General features: G+C 40.4%; 2 protein-coding genes across 2 annotated transcripts in view; both read right to left on the bottom strand.

Moving 5' to 3' along the window:
- Positions 1 to 922: 922 nt before the first annotated feature.
- Positions 923 to 4238, bottom strand: LOC134673883 (pacifastin-like protease inhibitor cvp4). Its single transcript, XM_063531938.1, has 5 exons — positions 4102 to 4238; positions 3314 to 3598; positions 2400 to 2615; positions 1751 to 1955; positions 923 to 1272 (listed from the first exon to the last, which is right to left on the bottom strand). Exons 1-5 carry the CDS (start codon positions 4178 to 4180, stop codon positions 1140 to 1142), a joined length of 918 nt encoding a protein of 305 aa, XP_063388008.1. The 5' UTR covers positions 4181 to 4238; the 3' UTR covers positions 923 to 1139.
- Positions 4239 to 4415: 177 nt separating this feature from the next.
- The window catches only part of LOC134674194 (uncharacterized), a 43446-nt gene continuing 23889 nt past the window's right edge, over positions 4416 to 23972 (bottom strand). The window contains exons 8-18 of the mRNA XM_063532252.1: positions 22708 to 22766; positions 20244 to 20855; positions 17993 to 18151; positions 14824 to 14988; positions 13861 to 13989; positions 11754 to 11792; positions 11323 to 11473; positions 10256 to 10405; positions 10007 to 10104; positions 9767 to 9872; positions 4416 to 9135 (exon numbers count right to left, since the gene is read on the bottom strand). Coding sequence (XP_063388322.1) covers positions 9005 to 9135; positions 9767 to 9872; positions 10007 to 10104; positions 10256 to 10405; positions 11323 to 11473; positions 11754 to 11792; positions 13861 to 13989; positions 14824 to 14988; positions 17993 to 18151; positions 20244 to 20855; positions 22708 to 22766 — 1799 coding nt within the window. The 3' untranslated portion in view covers positions 4416 to 9004. The remainder of the gene's footprint in view (positions 9136 to 9766; positions 9873 to 10006; positions 10105 to 10255; positions 10406 to 11322; positions 11474 to 11753; positions 11793 to 13860; positions 13990 to 14823; positions 14989 to 17992; positions 18152 to 20243; positions 20856 to 22707; positions 22767 to 23972) is intronic.

Genomic DNA, 23972 nt, shown 5'->3' with positions numbered 1-23972 from the left:
GCGCACTGTGGCGTACAGGAACTCTCCATTAGTTCGCGCCTTACAATACCTAAACGCACTTCTCAAATCAGCACCTGAATGCGATGTTTTTGCCAGTAGTTGGAAGACGTTATGTGACGAATGTAAGAGGTTATGTGAGGCGATGGATGATCACCCGTCTTCAGTTAGTATTTAAGATTATTGTTATTGTATAACACAACTTTATGTTAACGTTTTAGGATAATAATAATATTGTTTGCATTCCAGTGCCTTAGTGTCTCACTGTAATACTGTGTAATATGTTTGAAATAAAAAATAATAAAAAAATAAAAAAATTAGCCAACCGCAGTAAATCACCAGTTTTAGGAATTTCAAACACAAATGTTTTCATTGGACTAAGAACTCTAAATCTGATTTTTAAGTCCATCGAACCACGTTAGACCGGGCCGGATTCGGGCTGAAACTTCCGACTAACGACTGACGGTATCGGCCTGCCAGTCAAAACAAAATTTTGACAGTTCCGAACAACTGACAGGCCGATACCGTCCGGCGGACTGTTAATCAGTGGGCCCCTTTAATCATTACACCCGGCGTAACGGGAGTCATCCTTAAATCAAACAATAACAACAAGAAATGATAAATAAGACAATTATTTTTGTTGAATCCTTTAATTCATTGCTTGCTTACGCTAATAGTTTCTATTCAGTTAAAACGTTCTGTATGCACATCGTCGTTAAAAAATCCATAACGCGGTAATACGTCAACATATTTGTATCCTAGCATGTCATGGCGGCGCGTCCATAAGCTAAATCAGGCAACAAAAAGGTACATCTAATAAGCCGTATAGAACTCGACTAAAGCTTGCCTTATTGTAGAAACTTGCACCTTATCTGACAGGTCATAAATGCTAAATTACGCTGCCTTGGAATAGAGTAATGGAGTAGTACGCTCGAGTATTTAGCAAGAAGATAGGGTACGTGAGCCACCTAAGGGCGCACCAGAGAGTGGATCAGCTACACTCTAATAACACGAGTTAAAAATTGCCTACTCCAGAGCACACAGTCGCTGTGGCCGAAATCGGTCAAGAAAGCATCATCATCGTCATTATCAATGGGTATTTTGCTTGTTTGACGCGCCGCGACTATTAGGTACGTCTTCGTTTATTCCGGGTCCTCCTTGTCGAGTTTCAAGCGGAGTTTCTTCAATTTCTCCACCTCTGCGTGGTTAAGACATGTTTTCTGTGTGCAACGGAGGGAGCCGTCATCCTGGCAGTAACATTTGTTGCAGTGGACCCTGGTCAATAAACAAAGTAGGGATTACCTTTTGACCGCCACAGTCGGCTGTGGCCGTCATCGGAGTCTTGCCAAGGACCCCAACGACGGCTACAGCCAGCTTCGCCAATGAAATAGGACCTTACGCAGGACTCCGTAAAGTTAAATTTAGCTTATTTAAATAATCGCGATCAGCTGGCGTCCGGGGCACGGCATATTCTTCGCCGTCTGTTCAAAAGATTATAGGTGAATCTCAACCGAAATAGATGTAATCTACGAAAGAAAAAGTGACCAAGGCCTCTAGTGCCAAGGGCTTGGATCGAATTAGTAATTTCTGCATTCGCAGCCTAATAGTTAGCGGTGTCTGCCGCGAATGCTGAAGTCGCTGGCTCGATCAGACTTAAATTGTTTCCTCATTTCAAATATTGTGGTTTCATCATCAGAAGTTTCAGCTTAGTCGCCATTAGATATATCGGATATTGTAAATATTGTCGACTTACTTATACACCATGCCAGGTTCACACTTCTCCTTCATGCGGTCCGGGTCTATAAAGTTCCTGTCGTGTTTGGATGGATACTCCCCGTGCAGCTGCCTCCGTCCGTCCGTGTGTCTGCAATTTGGCTTGGGCTCGCATTTATATTTGCCGGCCTTGCATTCGCATTCGAGACAGTCTGAAGTTGTACTGTTGGCTTCGCAAGGTTTCCCTGGATGAAAAGACTTGTTCTATTAATAGTATTAATGGGGTTGTAGTGATATTTCCTTCAAGTAAACGCTCCGGCTATGGGATGAACATCATGTACAAACAGCAACACTCCTACCTGTACATCGGTGGACATTATTAAAAAAGGCATGTGTCACGTGTGTGTGCAGTCTGATGTGTGGGCGATGGTACTACCAAGGTTTCTTAAAAAGGCTACAGAATTGTGTTCTTCAAAAAAGAAGTAGGTGTATTTAGTTTGATCAGCATCGTCCCTAAAACTAACGCCAAGACTTAAAGGCCTTATAAACAGCTGAAGGGCTACATATACTAAGCCGATTAACCGCCGTAAAAGTGGCAATTATTAGCACATGCGGATTCTAACCGTTTGAACGCCGACCATAAAAGCCTCTAACACCAAGAACGCTTATAGGCGTTCGCCAAATCTCACCCGTCATCTCCTTAGCCTTCAGCTTGTAGACATCGTCATAGCTCGGACACAGCAGGTGCTGGCACATGAGGTTGGCGCTCTCCAGACAGAAGCAGGTGTTGCAGTCGATGCGGTACGTCACGCCGGGCCGGCACGCCGTCCCCGTGTGCGGGAGGGGGGGGAGCCGGTAGAACTCCGCCGCGGTGTGGGGCTTGATGTGCTCAGGGTTGATATACGCTGGAAATTAAATATACAGTATGTATCAGAACGAAAGGCAAAGAAAGAGACCCACTAATGTTTAGGTCATACTGAGCAACTTTTACTATGGGACTAACCCCGAAAACGAGGAAAAAATTGGATGTTTCATACATTTTGCTGGTCTAATGCTGAAATTTCCTATGGGAGAGTCCATTTTCTTCCGCGTTTTCGGGGTTGGTCTCATAGTAAAAGTTGCTCAGTATGACCTAAACGTTAATGGATCTCTTTCTTTGTCTTTCGTTCTGATATATACTGTATTTTGGGAAACTAGAACGTTCGGGCATTCTCGGTGCCGCTCGGCTCAGCATTGCTCCGAGCAATTATTAGGATTGGCACAAGTGTCACAACTTGACGTCCCTTTGCGTGCACAACCACAGATAAGATAATTACTTGAATTTTGATAACCCTAATTAGCCAAAAGGGACACCATGATTCGTACGAACCGCTGTCAAACTTCGGTTCTGTAGGGAGGTTCATACAGATGAGATTTTGAGGAAAACCACAGAATAAGTAATAGTACTATAGAGTAAGTACTATTAAAACCATAGAATAAGTATTAGGTACTATTAGGTACTTATGTGGTATTCAAAGTCTAGTTTACAGATTTTGAATACCACATAAGTACCTAACCATACTTAAAGGGTCTTTTTTCGCAAAAGAAGAATAAAATGACTCACGTTTATCAGCCAACTTGCAATCCTTCATGCTACACTTCACCTTCCCTTTATCCGTACAGAAGCATTTCTGGCAATCTTTCTTATACAACTTTCCCGGGATACACCCTGTTTGCTCCGCCCTCCGTCCGTCAGTTTTCAAAAGGCACCCCATTTTAGTGCAGAGTAGGGTATTTCTTTCACCGCAGTGGCACGTGTTACAATCCATCCTGTATATTTGCCCTTTCACGCATTTTTGGCCGGGTTTTATTTCTGGGAATCTTCTAGTTCCGTTGAGATATCGGTCAGCTATAAATTTAAAATTTTTTAAATACATAATGCATTTGTGTAAAATGATCTGTGGTCGCATCTTTCCTGTAGACATACTCAAAGCTAAGGGCTAGAAAGGTTAATTTTCTTATAACACTTATCCTCATGAAAAGGATATAAAATATAATTATTGGGATAAGTATGATAAAATCATTACCTACATGCCCACAAGCTGTTAACTATTGCCCACATGAGAGAAATCTTGTGTACATATATTTAATTACCTACACATACGGGTCTACTACCTAGTCTACCTTACCTACCTTAAATTCCGACGTAAAAACAATGAAATTAAACCGCGGTAGACCCGTTTGTGTAATTAAATATGTCTACAAAACGCGAGAGTTTAAAGTATTATACAGGGTGTTTGGTACAACATCGTTTGCCAAACATCCTGTATAGAAAATTTGTGTGTTAACTGTCGGGTATGTAAAGGAAAAACGCGAACACAGTTTTGTGCCAGGTATGAAAACTATACTTACACAAAGTTGCTTCTATAGCCGAGGCGACAACCAGAATTATAAACCCTGAGAACACAGGCCGCATATTTCTCGTCAACATTTAGGTATTAAGTATACGGGAATTATACTTGTGACTTATTTAGTCACTAAACCACTGAATTAAATTGTCACCACAAAATTGTGGTTTTTCTCTTCCAAGGAGTCAGTAAGTAAATAGATTTCCCTTTTCTTAATTAAACATGAATTAAGTTCATGCCTTTATCGATTAAATGGGTTTAATCGTACATATCGGGCAAATGAAACTCGTAAAGTTTAAAGCATAAAAAACCAGTAAAGTGAATTGAAAACTTTTATTTCCTAGCGGTTCAAAACTTAAGTATTATGTAATTATTCTAATACTTATCGGGTACGAATTGTACGAAGTCAGCCGCTTATAAAACGAATTTGACCACCTTTTATAAGACCAGAGATATCGAATGAATACAACATATACTAGTCAAATCAGTTTCTTTTTTCGAACTGTCCAAATGATTTTGCTACTATAGTCCCACCAATAAAAGTCTGCAGCGGATTTGATAGCCCACGCAGTATAAGTGTTATGTATACGTCATAATTTCATAGAAGATTGACGTTTAAAATGACACTTGCACTGCGTGGGCTATCAAAATCGCTGCAGACTTTTTACGGTCTGACTGGTATGAAACACTAGCATGTGACGTCACAGTCAAATTACATACCTACTCTTTATAGTTTAATAAGGGCTTTAAAATAGAAATTGTGTCTAAAAATAACTGCTGTCTACGTTTCTCTATTATCATCTGGTGCTTTATTTCATGCATGGTGTAAATAGTAGATTGTTGGAAAGTGAACCATTTCACCCAAGATATTTTGGCGCTCGAACGAAGAGAGAGCGCCAATAGTTCGAGGGTGAGATGGTTACTTTTACCCGAGTTAAACACTCTATTTTTCATTTCGACTATGAGGAAAGTTAAACACGAGAAATGTAGGTTTATTATTGGTAAGTATAATTCTTTAGAACAAATTATTAACAGATATATAGGTAAACCACATAACTATAAGTCACTCGAATCACTTGAAAATGTAAACGGCGCCAATTTCAGTCATGCGGAAGCTGATATGAGAGCTTATAATATGGCATATATTGCTGTTAGCCGTTGCTCGAAGTAAAAATTAAAAAAAAATTACTTTCCACCCTTTTTTTTTTATATATGTATTATGAATGGGCTTACTCATGGCCACAGACTAGCCGAGGCGTAGACGTGGCCTACGATGGAGCGAGCTCGCCCAGAAGGTGCCTGTTCACTCTTGATTTGAAGGTTGCCAGGTTATAAGAACACGGAAATATAGAAATGCAATTTTCCACCCGGTTAGCTTATGAAAGGTAAACTTTCCGAACAGGAGAGATGAAAAATTACTTTCCACCCCAGGGGGGGAAATGAAATTTTCCACCCGCCTATCAGCCTATGAAAGGTGAACTTTCCGAACAGGAGAGATGAAAATAATTTATTTTAAATACAGTCAAATACCCTATTGATACACAGATTAGGTACTAGCATAGGTAGGTTCAAACAAGAGCGAAACTTTTTGACCCTTGGGTCACATCCACGCCTCAGTTTCCTTTTCGCGGAATATATTAGAGTCTACAGCGAACATCGAAATATATACGACTCCTTATCGCTTTTGCCGAATATGCAAACCGATATGGGGTGGATCAGACCCGCGGGCCGTAGTTTAGACTCCTCGTCTACTTATACCAACATTAGTAATTCATTTACAATAATAGAAAAAGTAGGAATATGCATACAGAGTTATGTATTACAGAACTTGATTGTCTAATGTCGTGACATTTCAACCGTAATTTGCCGTAGACGTGATATACCGTCTTTGGGGGATAAAATTCTAAAAATGGTATATTTCTCACATAGAAAGTGTTTTTACTAATGGAATAAAAAAAACTGATATATTTAGTATTATTTAATGTTTGTTAACTAGTTCCGATTCATTATTTCTATTTCGGTACAGCTAGAACAAAAATATTCATACCTATACAGGATGGCCAAAAAATAAGTGCATCCCCGTTGCCAGGGAGGTTTAGGGATTATACTGAACAACTTTTACTAAGGGACCACCCCCGAATTTGCGAAAAAAATTTACCCTCCCATGGAAAATGGACCAGCCAAAATGAATGAAACAGCCAAATTTTTTTTTAGCGGTTTCGGGGTTGGTCCCATAATAAACGTTCAGAATAATCCCAAAACCTCCCTGGCAAACCTGTATATTAAGGTGTCTATTAAGATAAATGTATTTAAGATCAATTTATTACGTCTTCATTTTCAATCCAGACCTTTACATAAATGCAGAGTAACTCTTTAGCAACTTTCAGATATAGGTATTTCAAAATGTCATTCACGCACAACCAGTACCTATGCAGCATAACGTACCTAAGGAATAACAAATATGGCGTTTATAAGGTTTAAATTTGGATTGTAATCGCAACGCCAAGAACGACCATACGCCATTAAATATCCTGTATGAAATAATCCTTGTTCAATCAAGCAATCATTTATTGTTGTTGCTTGAGCAAGGTTTGTATTAACTCGTCTAGATACCAATGTTGGCGTGTGAGTGACATTTTTGCATAAGTCCGAACCGACCGAATATTGGCGGTTTAAAGGTTCTTTAATCTCAGAAACATTGGATAGTTGTACATATTTTACATAAGTAATTTAATGTTATATAAATCACATTAATGAAAATAATGATACATGTACACATTAACAGAATCGGTTATCACGAAACAAAGGACGTCAATTTAATCACTAATACTGACTTAAGTTGGTTACCGAAATACCGATTCCATACAATCTACCTATGTAGTAAATATTTTAGAAATAACTCTAAAATCACTTATAAATCACTACTTATGTGTAACACAGTTCAATTACAATAGTTAAATTAAAACAAAACAAATGTATATTAACGAGCTGCAGTATCTGACGTACATTTATTAGATAAGTACTTAATAGTTAATATGATACCTATATAGAAACATGGGGGTTATATTTATACAGGGTGATTTCGGGGTCGTGGAGCAAGAGAGCCAGACATCATACAGAATCCAAAGATGAGCCTAATGATGTTGTTAATTATTGTTTATCACCAATAATGATGATTATTTTCCAGATGACAAGTCACGACCCAGAAATCACCCTGTATATAACATTTTACTGTGGCGTGGATAAAAGATTAACCTTTTCGACGCCGTGTCAAACGCAAAAGCTATCACTCGAACGCCACGTCACCGAAGTGTCAAAACTGCAGTTGAACTTTATGTATATCCACGTAGGTCGATGTTGCGCTGTGGTCTGTGACGGATTTATCCGTCTTTGGCGTTGGACCTGCGGTGCATTGGCGTCCAAAAGGTTAATTTACAACAATGTCCTCTTCACCATATTACGTAGTCAGCTCTAAACTTTTAAGCGCAAATACGCAAGTAATTTGACGTCAAATGACGTCTTGGAGTTTTTGTTTTTCTAACGTCTCTAGCGATCAAAGGGGTAAAAAGATGTGAATTGACGTGTTGAAAATAAATGTATTAAAAAACAATTTTAATTATTGGATTCAATTGTTTTCTAAACTAATAATTATAACAATAGCAATCGGTGTGCTAAAATACAGTATACATATGGGCTATAAATAATATATAAAAATCCACGTGCCGTACATGGGAAGTCGCTTTTTATTAATTGGCATTGGCACAATATAGTAGTAATCGGTCAATTCTTGTTTTATATCTCGATAGTTGCTGAGAACCGACATGTATTTTATAGGAATTCGGCGTAGCTAATCTTTTAACCTTCTGAACGCCAAACGCCGCATTCACGCTACACGATGTTATTAATTAGATTTACAAGACACAGAAATAAAACAACAATAAAATTATAAAAAAAAAGTATAGAAACACTGTCCAGTCATTTAATCAGATAGTTAACTGACATCATCGACAAAACTATCGTGGCGCCGCTTTCTAAAGATGTAGTGCATTATTTTCCATCGTATTTTCTCGGAAACGTTCGTATTTGTCATGCTACTCCAGTCAACTTCAATACTTTTTGTACCGAGACTGACTGAAATAGCAAGACACGTTCGTACGTTTCCGTGAAAATACGATGGGAAATAATTATGCACATTGACGTATTATATCTAAGGACTGGCTTTACGGGCACTAAAAATGGTACTAGTTCAGCGGTGTCACCCACCAATTCGAGCCAATCGCGCAGCCTAACGCAGCTATAGTTGCGACCAATCGCGCGCGTGATGCGAACTCATCAACCAATCGCGTTGTAGCGGTGTCACACCGCTGTACTGGCCCCACTCATGCCCCATTCTTAATGCCCGTAATTCCAGCCCTGAGATATTATACGTCAATGATTATGCACATCTGTAACAATAAATGATTTGTACATATTTGTTATATAGGGTGTGGCCTGTAATATGAGCAAAAAATGAAACTGTAGGCTGTACTCCTCATACTGACCAACATTTGTTCAGCGACTTTTAAAAATAACTTGTGGTTTGATTTTTAATACACTTTAAACTTTATTCTAAGACGCAATGTATTGCGAAATTTGTTATGTTTAAGGCGTGACAGCAACGTCAAATCACAATGATATGGTGTGGCGATGGCGTCCATTGAAGATAATATTTATTTTGTATGAAAAATAGGTAGTCTAAATACTTCATAATTTTTAAAAGTTGTTGAACACAAGTGTCGCCGTTTGAGGAGTACAATCTATGTTTTAATTATTTGCTCATGTTACAGGCCACACCCGGTATTTGTTATATGACGTGATATGACGTCGCCGGCGTTCAAAGGGTCTACACACTAGAGTAGGTAATACTATTAGGGCGAGAGTTCGTCGTCGCAGACCAGCAGCGTGCAGAACACGCTCTTGCCGTCGGCCGAGCAGCTGCAGTCGTTGCAGGACTGCTTGAACTGCTCGCCGGGGTTGCAACGGAAGCTCGACTCGGTCGCTGGAAAGAGACACGTTAGATACAAATACAAATAATTTATTGAGAAAAGTATAGTATAGTTGTTACAACAGTGTCACTGAAAACGTAACAGGTGTGTCTGGAAAATTACATTTGACCTTATTGAGCACTAGCGACCGGCGAGTGTATAACGCACAGACAAAACATCCTCCAGACTGAGCATAGTCGCGCTAACAGCCCCTCTGCCATCACGCATACGGTAATTTTACTCCATGTTCGAGTCGAAAGTGTCTTTGTGTGACGTCCGTGTCTTTGAACGGACCAATCACGGCACAGGACTTCGCTCACCTCGTCCCGCGCACCTACGTATTTTTGGCATCATCGGTTGCATAAAATAATTGCTCTAAACTCGGTCTAGAGGATTCCTAGTCTATAGTATAACGGAGCGTTCGGCGGGAAGCAGCGAGCACTGAGGCTGCTGCGTTTGCATTTGTCAACTATGAACACGTCCCGCTAAAGCATCCACCCAGTTAGCGTGTACACACTCACCGGTGAGCGTGGCGTTCTCCTTGCTCTGGCACCGGTTGAGCGTGCAGGTGGCGTGCCCGCCGTCCTCGGTGCAGCGGCACACGTTGCAGCCCTGCTCGAACATGCACTCATATCACACACTCACCGGTGAGCGTGGCGTTCTTCTTGCTCTGGCACCGTTTGAGCGTGCAGGTGGCGTGCCCGCCGTCCTCGGTGCAGCGGCACACGTTGCAGCCCTGCTCGAACATGCACTCATATCACACACTCACCGGTGAGCGTGGCGTTCTCCTTGCTCTGGCACCGTTTGAGCGTGCAGGTGGCGTGCCCGCCGTCCTCGGTGCAGCGGCACACGTTGCAGCCCTGCTCGAACATGCACTCATATCACACACTCACCGGTAAGCGTGGCGTTCTCCTTGCTCTGGCACCGTTTGAGCGTGCAGGTGGCGTGCCCGCCGTCCTGGTGCAGCGGCACACGTTGCAGCCCTGCTCGAACATGCACTCATATCACACACTCACCGGTGAGCGTGGCGTTCTTCTTGCTCTGGCACCGTTTGAGCGTGCAGGTGGCGTGCCCGCCGTCCTCGGTGCAGCGGCACACGTTGCAGCCCTGCTCGAACATGCACTCATATCACACACTCACCGGTGAGCGTGGCGTTCTCCTTGCTCTGGCACCGTTTGAGCGTGCAGGTGGCGTGCCCGCCGTCCTCGGTGCAGCGGCACACGTTGCAGCCCTGCTCGAACACGCTGCCCGGCACGCAGTCCGCTGACACTTTCTGCGACGCGTCTGCAACAAATTATGTGTTTTCAACTTTGCACTGCTGCTTTTCACAGCGATCGCACGTCTGTCAAAAAGTCGCAGTACTTGAAAGCGAGTAGACCAATGTTTGGATTTGATAGATTTAAACCAAAGTACCGTCCTGCGTCCATGAGTGACATTAGCGTCTCACGTAGGGTACCTAAACGTGAACAAACACAGCACTTACTCGACCTCTCTTTCTCCTGTTGTTGTTGTTGTTGTTGTTGTTGACCGCCGTGCAGTCGATGCGGGTGAAGAAGTTCTGCCCCTCGTTGTCGCAGAGACACTTGTTGCAGTCCACGCGGACCCTGCCCCGGCTGGCACTGAACTGACCTCTCTTTCTCCTGTTGCCGTTGTTGTTGTTGTTGTTGAGCGCCGTGCAGTCGATGCGGGTGCAGGAGAAGTTCTGCCCCTCGTTGTCGCAGAGACACTTGTTGCAGTCCATGCGGAACTCCTGCCCCGGCTGGCACTGAACTGACCTCTCTTTCTCCTGTTGTTGTTGTTGTCGTTGAGCTCCGTGCAGTCGATGCGGGTGCAGGAGAAGTTCTGCCCCTCGTTGTCGCAGAGACACTTGTTGCAGTCCATGCGGAACTCCTGCCCCGGCTGGCACTGGACTGACCTCTCTTTCTCCTGTTGTTGTTGTTGTCGTTGAGCTCCGTGCAGTCGATGCGGGTGCAGGAGAAGTTCTGCCCCTCGTTGTCGCAGAGACACTTGTTACAGTCCATGCGGAACTCCTGCCCCGGCTGGCACTGAACTGACCTCTCTTTCTCCTGTTGCCGTTGTTGTTGTTGTTGTTGAGCGCCGTGCAGTCGATGCGGGTGCAGGAGAAGTTCTGCCCCTCGTTGTCGCAGAGACACTTGTTGCAGTCCATGCGGAACTCCTGCCCCGGCTGGCACTGAACTGACCTCTCTTTCTCCTGTTGCCGTTGTTGTTGTTGTTGTTGAGCGCCGTGCAGTCGATGCGGGTGCAGGAGAAGTTCTGCCCCTCGTTGTCGCAGAGACACTTGTTGCAGTCCATGCGGAACTCCTGCCCCGGCTGGCAGTTCTTTGGCGCCTCCTGCAGAAAACAAGATTGTCAAAACCAAAATTGAACTTTATGACCTGTGCGCGTAGGTCTATGTTGCTCTGAGGTCAGTGACGGATTAATCCGTCGTCGGCGTTGGAACTACGGTGCGGATTTGCGGATATATCCGTCATTGGCGTCCAAAAGGTTAAGGAAAATAACCTACGTGCTACGTTACACCGGCGCCGTGTGTCCGGTCTAGGCAGATTACCTACACCCGGTTCATAAGTATTGTTCATATGCACCTTAGATAAAGAACAATAAAATAATTTACCTGCGGCGTGGCTCTGGTCTTTCTGATTACTGTCTGGTTCTGTAATTAATGAAAACGTATTAAATAAAAACATGAAACAAGACAAAATAAAAAATCTTTTGACTTAGACAATTGTGTTAATCACTGTTGTCAATATTCAATGTACTATATATAACGCTAAGTATACATTTTAAATAATATAATTTAAGTTTTGTATAAATAAAACACATTTTCTCTACGTCGAAAAGGGGGATTATTACCACCACCATATTCGTTGCTTATCATGAACAGTGGTACAACGAAAAATGAAATGCTATTGCATTTAATATTCTATCTTTTACTGGTAAAATTTCATTTTGTTTTGTGTCACTATTCATGATAAGCGTCGAATGTCAGTGTCAAGGAAAATAAGTAGGAAATTAGCACCAAGTTGTACAGACAGAGTTAGGGTCCCATAATACAAAACTATGATTTCATAACATACGCCTAAATGTATTAAACCCAATCATACCACGCCGATTTCCTCAGGTTTATGGAAATATTCACGATTCCCGATGCAATATGTAGCACCAAAGAGATCCTGAGCGCGTTCGCGGACCGCTGGGACTCTGAGAGCTTACCGCGAACCACGTTCGACGTGTTGCCTCCCAATCACATTTACGTACCAACAGAGAGAGATACAACACGTCGAACGTGATTCGCGGTAGGCCCTCTGCGCTGACGCGTCGATGGACCCAGCTCCGTGTCTCGCGCTCCACGTAGGTAGGTTATAAGATTTAAGTATTATTTATGTTGCTTTCCGCTAACACTAAATTTAAGTATGTAGGTACCTAACTTGTTACTAACATAATATGGGGCTTGTCCTGAAATAAATGTTATTCATTCATTCAAAATCGGCTGAAATCAAGTTTCCTTTTAAGCGACGCTATCTCTGTCTATTCGTCAACTCGGTGACTGCAGGAACGCTAGTTGTCACAGTCTCTAAAGGTAAGTAGTAATTTAAAATAAAGTAAAACACAAACAAATCGAAAGCATATATTTACTTATTTTTATTCAAAACCGTTACACTATCACCGCTTTTAGTACCTACAAGCAACGCCATATACTCGACTATAGGCCAAAGGTATGATGCAATCTTTTCGAGCGATGGCGCCATAACCTTCAGCCTACTCTCGAGTAGATGGCGTTAATATTAATATTTAACAAGTTAACACATACCAGTGAAATAATAATGATCAAAGTCAAATGGCGTTCTAACAGTTTTAATCGTCTGTCAAAAGATGGCAGTAAAAGTAGCTACATAATTGACCATGACAGTAACTCTCTTTCAAATTCTCTATGGTAAAACCAACACCCTGCAAACACCGCCACGGTAACCCAGAGCAGTCAAACCTCGTCGAAGCAGGCCCGCCGCGTGCAAGAGAAGGACTTCCCATTGGGGTTGCAGTGGCACACACATTCTTTTTTTATGACCCCGAGTTTCTGCTGAGGCATAGACTGCTTAGAAACCATAAGAGTAATCTTATATTACCCTATGGTAAAACCAACACCCTGCAAGCACTGCCACCGTAACCCAGAGCAGTCAAACCTTCTCGTCGAAGCAGGCCCGACGCGTGCAAGAGAAGATCTGGAGTTTCTGCTGAGGCAGAGACTGCTTAAAAACCATAAGAGTAATCTTATATTACTCTTATGGTAAAACCAACACCCTGCAAGCACTGCCACCGTAACCCAGAGCAGTCAAACCTTCTCGTCGAAGCAGGCCCGACGCGTGCAAGAGTACGACTTCCCGTCGGGGTTGCAGTGACACATGTTACACTTGATCTCGAACACTTCGCCTGGACGGCATTCTTTATTATGACCCCGAGTTTCTGCTGAGGCATAGACTGCTTAGAAACCATAAGAGTAATCTTATATTACCCTATGGTAAAACCAACACCCTGCAAGCACTGCCACCGTAACCCAGAGCAGTCAAACCTTCTCGTCGAAGCAGGCCCGACGCGTGCAAGAGAAGATCTGGAGTTTCTGCTGAGGCAGAGACTGCTTAAAAACCATAAGAGTAATCTTATATTACTCTATGGTAAAACCAACACCCTGCAAGCACTGCCACCGTAACCCAGAGCAGTCAAACCTTCTCGTCGAAGCAGGCCCGACGCGTGCAAGAGTACGACTTCCCGTCGGGGTTGCAGTGACACATGTTACAATCGATCTCGAACACTTCGCCTGGACGACATTCCTTCTTTACGATCCGGAGTTTCTGCTGAGGGAGAGACTGTTTAAAAACATTGTGGTGATCATGTAACTCGGGTTAACCTCTTAACCGCCATAGAATTTTTCATCGAGCGTGCGCGTGTCGCCGATGGTACGAAGTTATAGTCGTTCGATTCGTAACTGGCCCCGAACGGCAAATCCTTTGTATATTGATAAGTGAAACGACGTGTGCTGTGAAACGACCGATGCAGGTGTGTACTACCTGCATCGGTCACTTTAACCAGTTATTCAATTACAACTACTATGGAAATTGCAATAAGATTCAAAATGAACAACTGGAAAAATTATTTGCCACTTCTTGTGTGGTCCCTAACACAAATAAGTAATTAGGTAATTACTGAGTGCCAGCGAGTCGAGCGATACAGACCCAGTCTAAAATGTGTCATCGAGATGTGTAACAAAGACGCGCGATCGCCCTAATTAAAACTAATTAAAACCAAAATATCGCGTTTTACGCGGATTCGCTAAGTAATATTTCCGCAAAGTAACTCCTGATTCTACACACTCGTAGGTATACTGTTTATTTGAGCGTTGGACTAGCCCGCGCCCAGGTGCCAATTAGAATTTATACGACCCTTTCTTTGTAGATAGGCACGTGCGGTTTCACTTAACAATAGACAAAGCATTGGCCGTTCGGGGCCAGTTACGAATCGAACCACTATACACGAAGTTTTGTCTTATGAGATAAAATTTCATGCAAGTTCTTGCTAGTCTAAACCTCGCTTTAGATTACAAACAGCAGCACTCTTAACTGACCGTCGTTGGACCTTATGCCTTTTGTAATAAGGTCCACCGACGGGCAGGGCACAGTGTGTGGTGGTACCTCGGTTCCCTCCTCCACGACCGGCTCGTCTGTGTTCACGCACACTTTCCGAGTGCAGAAGTAACTGGTCCCGTCCTCGTTGCACCAGCAGGTGTTGCAGTTCATTATGAACATTCGGTTCTCCACGCAAACCTTCTTTGTGGCGTTTTTTGCGGATTTAGGGGCCTGATGTAGAAAAAATGATGATAATGAAATGGATAAATAGTTGACTCATTATGACTAAATTATGGATGAAATGTTATTGATGTGATAACGTCTTGTAAATCGATACCGACACCGGTAGCATGCACGAAAAAGTGTCACGTCGTGGACAGATCTCCATGGTAACGTTGTGGACAGATCTCTATGGTAACGTTAAGTAATGTAATGGCAATGTTTTCTTATGACATTATCACGCAAAATTGTGTCGCTTAACTTCAAACTCGGGTAAATCCATTCGACCCTCTCAGCAAATATCTACCCTATTACCTTTTCTTAATACCAAAATCGCATAATCTGACAGATGGATTTACCCGAGTTTTAAGTTAAGCGACTCAATTATCGTCCGTAAACCGACTTTACAGACGACCATATTTTTTTTAATGATGAGAAAATGTTCAATGCACGTTTCGGTAATAATGTTATTGTATAGTGCGACATGTTATAATAGAAATTAAATAAAATGGAACTAAACAATTTACATACAAAATTATTGCCATGTCACAGCACTTTACGTCAAAAATGTGACAGTTACGAAGAAAGTGGCGCCCTCATTCATTTTCTACTATTTTATGTCGCGCTATAGGTATAGTTAGACCGTAAAAAGTCTGCAGCGATTTTGATAGCCCACGCAGTGCAAGTGTCATATTAAACGTCAAACATCTATGAAATTATGACGTATTAATAACACTTACACTGCGTGGGCTATCAAATCCGCTGCAGACTTTTATTGGTGCGACTATACTTACAAAATCTATATATATGTCGACAAGAAAGTTGAGGCGAATCAGGAGTCATTAGTTCATTACACACAGCGACAGGTGCTTATTGCAAAAAAAGCTAGTACATATATAAACGGATAAGTGCGTATGACGTCATTCGCATTAAAAGGGTTTAGTAGGTATGTTAAATGAAAATACTCGCAGTGCATGAGCGTGAGAATGAAGAAACGAAATCGCAAATAAAACATTATATACTACCTATAATTAACAGAGTTCTCAATATATGATTATCTGAAAAAAAAAGGCAAATAAAAGAATGTAATTATTTTAAATGTTAATAATTTATCACGCTTATGCTATTTTATATTAGTCCATTCTATTTTAGTGCTATTTAGTTGGCTTATTTTTGTTTTTGGTATCTTCTCCTTTTAATGGCACGATAGGTTTCATTTCCTGTAACAAAAATATTCATATATATAATCAGATTAAAAATAAATATCTGGGAGATCGAGCTTTGCTGCTTTTGGAAAACATGTAAAAACTCAGTAATATGGTGCTACTTTACCGCACTAGTGCAATAATTGGTACATTACGTGACTATGCCGAAAATTTAAAGGGCCATATAGATACTGTAAAACGTTGACCGATACACGTGCGAAATAGTAGATTGTTAACCAAGGGTGGAAAGGCACCCATTTCTGTCGAGGTAGTTTGGCGCTCGAACGCAGTGAGAGCGCCAATAGTCCGAGACAGAAATGGTGCCTTTCACCCGAGTTAAACACTCTACTTTTCATATCGAATGCGAGGAAACCAAACAAGACAAGGCAATTTCGCAAAATCAGTAATGGAAGTACCTAATAGATCTACGGCCATGATTTATTTTTCTTAGGACTTACTTGCAATCGGAGACTTTACATGTGTGAAGATTAATAACCCCTAGCGAAAATCATCTAGATTGCAGTATTTACGAAAACACACATTTTTTAACAAACTGCAGTAATTTTAAAATGATTTGTTCATTATAGTATGAAAATCAGCGGGATTGCCTCTTACTTTTTAATTTTATACTTTTTCGTTCTAAAAGCCGCAACAGACTACCGGACCGCATCGCGACCTTGGTGCGCCGCACCACGTAATAACATAATAAAAGTATTTTAAATATTAAATAACAATTTGATTAATAATATAAGTAATTTTTTTCTTGTATTTTATTTTATTTTCATGAATATAGTGCTAAATATCTTTAAAAATCAATTTAATATCGTACAAACGTTTAACTGTGGCTGTATAAGATTCTGCCTTTGCCCATTTACGCAAGTGTAAGGTTTAAAAAAATATTTTTGGTATATTCCTTTTGGTTCCCGCCTTATGAAATCGAGTAAATAGAATTCAACGAAATAAATCAAGAATAATTTGTTTTTAACAATTCACTTATATCATTTTTTATAAAAAAAGGATCAACGTTGGATTAATAAATTTAAACAATTACCAATTGTTCCAGGCGAGGAAATAAAGACACTATTTTTCCATTTTGTTTCCACCCAGTTGTTCGTGGGACGGGTACGCAGAGGAGTACACCACTTTTCTGCACTAGAGCATAAACGTATCACTTTCTGCGCACCTTTTAGAACAACAACGACCCCACTTTCAGAGCATGAGATATGAAAAGGTAATTCGCTTTTCGCACTTGTATTGTAATGTACTAGCACATGTCTGTGTCTCACGGTAGTTTTTTTATTAATGTAATTAATATAATATAATATAATAAGTGGTGGGTTTAATCTAAATAGCAATAAATAATAAACATATGTGTAGCTCATGGAAGACCTCGACATCTTCGGGCAGAGGACAAGGCTTGTTGGTGCAGGTGAAGTCGGTGCCAGTCGAGTTGCAGTGGGAGGGGTTGCAGCCGACGTGGAACGTCGTGCTCGGCTTGCACACCGAGTGCCGCTCTATGATTATTTAGCAGTGGCGCTAGTGTGCACGTTGATGGGCTCTTAATCTAAATAGCAATAAATAATAAACATATGTGTAGCTCATGGAAGACCTCGACATCTTCGGGCAGAGGACAAGGCTTGTTGGTGCAGGTGAAGTCGGTGCCAGTCGAGTTGCAGTGGGAGGGGTTGCAGCCGACGTGGAACGTCGTGCTCGGCTTGCACACCGAGTGCCGCTCTATGATTATTTAGCAGTGGCGCTAGTGTGCACGTTGATGGGCTCTTAATCTAAATAGCAATAAATAATAAACATACGTGTAGTTCATGGAAGACCTCGACATCTTCGGGCAGAGGACAAGGCTTGTTGGTGCAGGTGAAGTCGGTGCCAGCCGAGTTGCAGTGGCAGGGGTTGCAGCCGACATAGAATGTCGTGCTCGGCTTGCACACCGAGTGCCGCTCTATGTGATCTACACCCTGAAAATAGGTCTTTAAGTAAAAAAATATATATATTTACAGTACCTATGGTCCTATTATCCCGCACTAATAGCACTTTTCGTGCGTATGTCAAAAGTTTAAAGGGCCATAATTATGTACTGTAAAACGTTGTACGATACACGTGCGAATAGGTAATTCGAATTTCCTCTTTTCCGCATTTGTATCGTAAATAACTATTAATAAAAGCGTGTATTTATTATAACTTCCTTTTATCGGGGGGCACGGCAGTGCCCCCGCCAAGTCGAGCGCGAAGCAAACACTGCCGTACCATATTTACTGGTACCATACCATATTTACTGGAACCATTTCGCCGCATTTTCAGGCCCCTATTTGAGAACCTCTGGATAAGACCAGAACGCAGAAATTTTGGGCATCCAGTAAGCTATAATCACATACTTAAAATCCAAACTTTCAAGTCTGTAGGTCATTTAGTTCCGAAGTTAAGCGAAAGCAAAGTTTCGCATTTATGAAACTCACTCATGATCATCAGAATAGAACTAGTACTTCCCATAAACTCAGAGAGCTGAAATTTGGTACAGAGTTAGGGTTTAATGGCCACATAAAGGGAAAACCTAAAAATATTGCAATATCAGTCACGTTTTAAAGATCTAAGAACTGCATAAGTAAGTTTGTAATCCCATATAAATATATGATATTACAAAGTTACTGTTGCAGTTCCTACAAATAGTAGGTAAAGTAAAGTAAAGGTACTCTACGATGTACGATGTGAGTATGAATGAAGATATGTTTACCCGAAAAGAAGGACTGCCTACAAAAAGAGATGAGATCCCATCAAAAACATTACATGTAAAAAGGTGCAAGTCTCGCAACGCTTTTACTACAAAAAAGTTTTGAGATGTAATGTGAAACCAAGTCGGTTATTTTAATCAGTGCCAGGGGGTGTTAAAACCGTATCAATAAGATATCTTTAATTTGTAATACGTATAATGACTTGGCCATCGCACGGCTGCATAATGACAAAAGGATCATCGTCACCTATTAAAAATAATTCTAATTGAACACAACGCTAGCGCTAATTGCAGTTTGAGCATTACACATATTTACGAGTACGGTACGAGTAAAGCATTATGTGCGATTGCCAAGTCATTATATGATTATTAGTGACGGATTACTGATTATTATTTAATTATTAGATTTAATGAATGGGCAATACGAAAAACTGTTGCTACTGTACAAGAATCAGAACCAGAAAAAAAGAAAAGAAAGATTTGTAATAATAAAAAAAACTACTCCTAAAAAGAAAAAAAATGTGTTAAATAAGAAAATCTAATAAAATAAATCAATATGCCCACGTTTCTACAAAAAGAAGTGAAATCCCACCAAAAACATTCTGTAAAAAACTAGCCAAGTCTCGATGGAGCTGCTTGTTTATCTCTAAAAAGTAATGAAATCTAGACAAAGTCGTGCCAAGTCTAAGGTTCCTTACTGCGATTTCTTTATTATTATAGTTAATGTTGTGTGACTTGGCCGTTGAAGGGTACACAAGGGTACAAAACCAGGGGCTCCATGACACCATTGCACCAATCTGCCATTGCACCAAAAAGAAGTGTTTGTTTCAGGCTCGCCCATACATAAGTATTATTGAAATACGCAGCTTTATCAAGCCTACAATTGACTGGTTATTGAATCAACGTTTTCCAAGTGGCAATTTTCCATCGTCAATGGGTAGCGGGTCTGGCGACAGATTGGTGCAATGGTGTCACGGAGCACCTGGTTTTGTACCCTTGTGTACCCTTCAACGGCCAAGTCACACAACATTAACTATAATAATAAAGAAATCGCAGTAAGGAACCTTAGACTTGGCACGACTTTGTCTAGATTTCATTACTTTTTAGAGATAAACAAGCAGCTCCATCGAGACTTGGCTAGTTTTTTACAGAATGTTTTTGGTGGGATAATTATTATAACTTCCAAAAAGGAAACAAGTATGGATATATATTAACTGAAGTAGCATGACAAATACGAATGTTTCCGAGAAAATACGATGGTAAAAAATTAAGCACTACATCTGTATAAACAGTTAAATAAAAGCTTGTATAATAACACATACCTCATTTTCCATGAAAACTTCAACTTCCTTATCCACATCTTTACCCCCGTCTTTGCCATCTTTGTCCATACATTCGTTCTGCGTGCAACTATAACTTTGCCCAGTTTCCGAGCATTTGCAAGTGTTGCAATCATCCAAGAAATCTTCATTTGGTTTACACGCCGATCTCTTGACACGGTGATCTGTTTCACTTTGATTAATATAAGAATCGTCCAATATTTCAACGTCTTTATTTTCTGTTACAATATCAGATGCTGCTTTTTCTTCTTCAGTTATTTTATCGACTTTAACTTTCGAATTATCAGACGTTTGCTCATCAGTTTTTCCTTTAGTTTTATCATTTAATAAAGCTTCTAATAATTCTAAATCTTCACCGAGAACGTTTGTACTATTATTAGCTGCAAAATCAGTCATAACTTGATCTGGTATTTGTATTGGTGTGTCTACGTCATTATGATCGAAATCTTCTAATTCTTTAAGATGAACTCCAGTAAGATCTTCAGTTAGATCAGTATTTGTATCCAGATCTAAATTTTCGCTTATATGTTGATCTTTTGCATCAGATTCAAGTATATCATTACTGTTAAGATCTGGTACTTCAGGCAAATCGTTCTGAAAAAGTTACAAAACGATTTTGTTTTATGAAATAAAGGACAGCTGTTTGAACTCCTCTAACGAGATTTGGACTTGCGTTTCTTGGATAAAGGTTTAACGCTCTACCAACTAAGCTACCGAGGCTTACGCGACTGAATATTCACTACTATATTTTTACTATGAGTGGAAATATTTCCATCTTATACTAATTGCTGTTTATATATAATTTGCAGAAAGTTTCTGAAAAAATTTATAAGTTATCAGGATATCTGAAAATTTAACCATAAATACGGACAATTCTAGTCTAGAAATGTAATGTTTCTATCTCCATGCGTTTCACTTTTTTTGATAACTTTCCTAAGTTGTAAACTAAATGTCTGTATTTATTAAATAACATCACATACCTGGTACAAGGTCCAACTCCTGATTCTACTGATTCCCATTCACCAACGTTGTTTAACACAAAAAACAGGTGCATTTTAAATGAACGTGGTAGTTAAACAGTTTATGAAAGTGTCAATCTTTCACCAGATACTTAGGGCACACTGAAAACTTCTGGACTGGCCTTAGAAAACATAAGTCGTCTCATATATCGTCGGGTGACAAGCAAAAGTACTAAGTACTATCAAAAAAATAAAGTAACAATGCACTTTATTACACTTGTAACACGGCTTATTGTCCAATAATTTCAATGGTGTTAGTTAGTGACTTTTGCTTGTCACCCAACGATATGAGAATCCAGAAAGTTTCAGTATGGCCCACGTACAATCAATCGCAGTAGTAGCTACGCGGGCTTGGTGTTTAAAATGATCTGCACACGCTATTTTTAAAAAGGTGGTCAGATAATTTTGAATACTACGTCTGTTCAGCTACTTCCGCTGATGATTGACAGTCCACACATCTCGAAGGAATCAGGGCGATTTTAAAGGTATCTTTATTGTATGATTCACTTCTAATAACTGATAATGAGATCTGTTAAAGTTTGTCAAAGGACTGTCTCATTTCAAACATAGACAGAGAGAATCGTACTATCTTTGTCTTACACTAGTACTAGCACCCAAAAGAAAAGGATGAGTATAATTTTCCTGGTTCTTACTGACTGACAAATTGGTTTGACCAACTATATAAGTACATATAAGTTGTAGAAGGTAGAGAGGCAATTGAGAGTACTCTCTCCAGGCGGGTGTTATGCCTGGGGACCGAAGTCCATTGAGAGTTGGTCGGAAGTTATATACGAGTGTATAGAAACTGACATTATAACTCCGTAAGCGCGATGTAGGTCTCATACTAATTTGCAGTTTGTGCGTTCTAGCTCCCTAACGCCATCTGTTAGATTATTATGGCACGACGGTTGCAGTGACAGCTAGAGGAGACGCTACAAAGTTTTTACCCTCGTCTGTTATTAAATTAATCTCCCTGATTCCTTGGAGCTAGTGTGGACTGTAAGTGTTTTTAAATGATCACAAATCTACATTTTGTATCCTTATGACTGCCACAACTATTTCATACAACACGTAATAGTAAACTTTATTAGAATGTATTAAGGTTCATTTTATAATGTTACCTTTGTCGGCTATGCCCTGTGGTTTAAAGATCACAGGAGTACCTATCTTAACCTCCCGAGTCCCTGAGTTCATTATAAAGGGTTAAATCCACATGGAATTTTGAATTAAAATGACATAAAAGAAGGTTCCAAATTCAAAACTGCAATAATGAGAAAGGGGACTCAGGAGGATATATCACTCAAGGCCTAAGTAAATCATCAAATATTATAAGGATTCCGTATTTTTTTAAACATAAATTTGTGCACACCGGATGAAATCCCAGTGCATCTTTTTAAGATATTACCTAACATTATTGCTAGACTTACCGGTTCTGGGATGTCTACTGCCTCTGGATCTCCTTTTCTGTCGTCGAAATGCATCTCACCTGAAATGTGTAAAAAGTCGTACTAAGTTATGTGTTTTAAATTGATGAAAGTAAACACAAACCACCTGAGCGCCTGCACGAAAACTAGGAGCAAACTGCACCTATAAGTAGTTCGTTTTTTTTAGCATTAGAAAGAACTTGCAAGAAGGTAAGCGATCTTGACAGGATTTTTAATTGAAAATAGTTATTTGTACAACAAGAGATCAAAGTTTGATATTTCTTCGAGTGCTTATTTTGAGTCCCGTGCAAGCGAAAGATTCTATAATAGATTCACGAGCGTAGCGAGTGAATCTAATTTAGAATCTTGAGCGTAGTAAGGGATTCAAAAGCGCACGAGATGTAAATAACTTTTCTCAAAAATGGACGGCAAAGTCGACTATGCCGTCTAAAAAATAGGTCGCGAAGCGCGGAGTTTATGGTCAGTCAAAATTTAAAAAGTTAAAAACATTGCAGTCTCGATTTTGGGACTGCAATGTTGCATACAAATTCCATTATTTGTCGAGTTCCAAACTTTTTAAAAGTTCAAATGGCCATATCAAATGAAGGCACAGGCCCATTAAACAGCCAAACAGATGATTAGTACCGCGACTATTTAGTTGTCTCAAATAGGTTGGCGTATTTTCGGCAGAAAAATAAACTTCTATTTTTTTATTAAAAAAATAAAAAGGCGGCAAGGGCTTTTCTCTGTGAAAATATATACGTAAGAACGTTGCTTTTGTAAAATGTTTCTATGATATTTATGTTTCTTGCACCATTTTTGAGAAAAGCACTATATATGACTCGGCTGGAAGGCTACTTGCTGGCTTCGGATTCAATTAAACGGACTCCCAAGGTCGTCCGTTTAAAACGAATCCTCAGCCTGCAAGTAGCTACTTCCGAGCCTCGACAATAATGTACTATTGATCTCGTGTAGTACACAAATTTTTCACCCTAAGCAGTGAGAACATACCTAGAGGGACAGAGATAATAGAACCCAAGTATATCGAACTTGTATTAGACCCCGCATGTTGAAATGACATTTGACAATAAAAGTCACTTGAATGACATTTTGTCTCACTCAGTGAGCAAAATGCGATTTTGCTCACTCATACTGTCTCACTAAGTGAGCAAAATGCGACTTTGCTCACTGAGTGAGACAAAATGACTCAGTGAGCAAAATCGCATTTTGCTCACTGTTTTTAAGAAGCAAAGTACCCTTGTTCGAGC

This window comes from Cydia fagiglandana, chromosome 19 (genome assembly GCF_963556715.1).
Source record: "Cydia fagiglandana chromosome 19, ilCydFagi1.1, whole genome shotgun sequence".
Classification (NCBI taxonomy): domain Eukaryota; kingdom Metazoa; phylum Arthropoda; class Insecta; order Lepidoptera; family Tortricidae; genus Cydia; species Cydia fagiglandana.
The sequence above is the reverse complement of the archived record's forward strand: the minus strand, read 5'-3'. Positions and strand labels throughout refer to the sequence as shown.

Coding starts and splice junctions, on each gene's coding strand:
- LOC134673883 (XM_063531938.1), bottom strand. CDS start 4,180: ATGTTGACGAGAAATATGCGGCCTGTGTTCTCAGGGTTTATAATTCTG. Junction 3,599..4,101: donor GGCTATAGAAGCAACTTTGT/GTAAGTATAGTT, acceptor TTAAATTTATAG/CTGACCGATATCTCAACGGA. Junction 1,273..1,750: donor GAACCTGGCATGGTGTATAA/GTAAGTCGACAA, acceptor TTTATTGACCAG/GGTCCACTGCAACAAATGTT.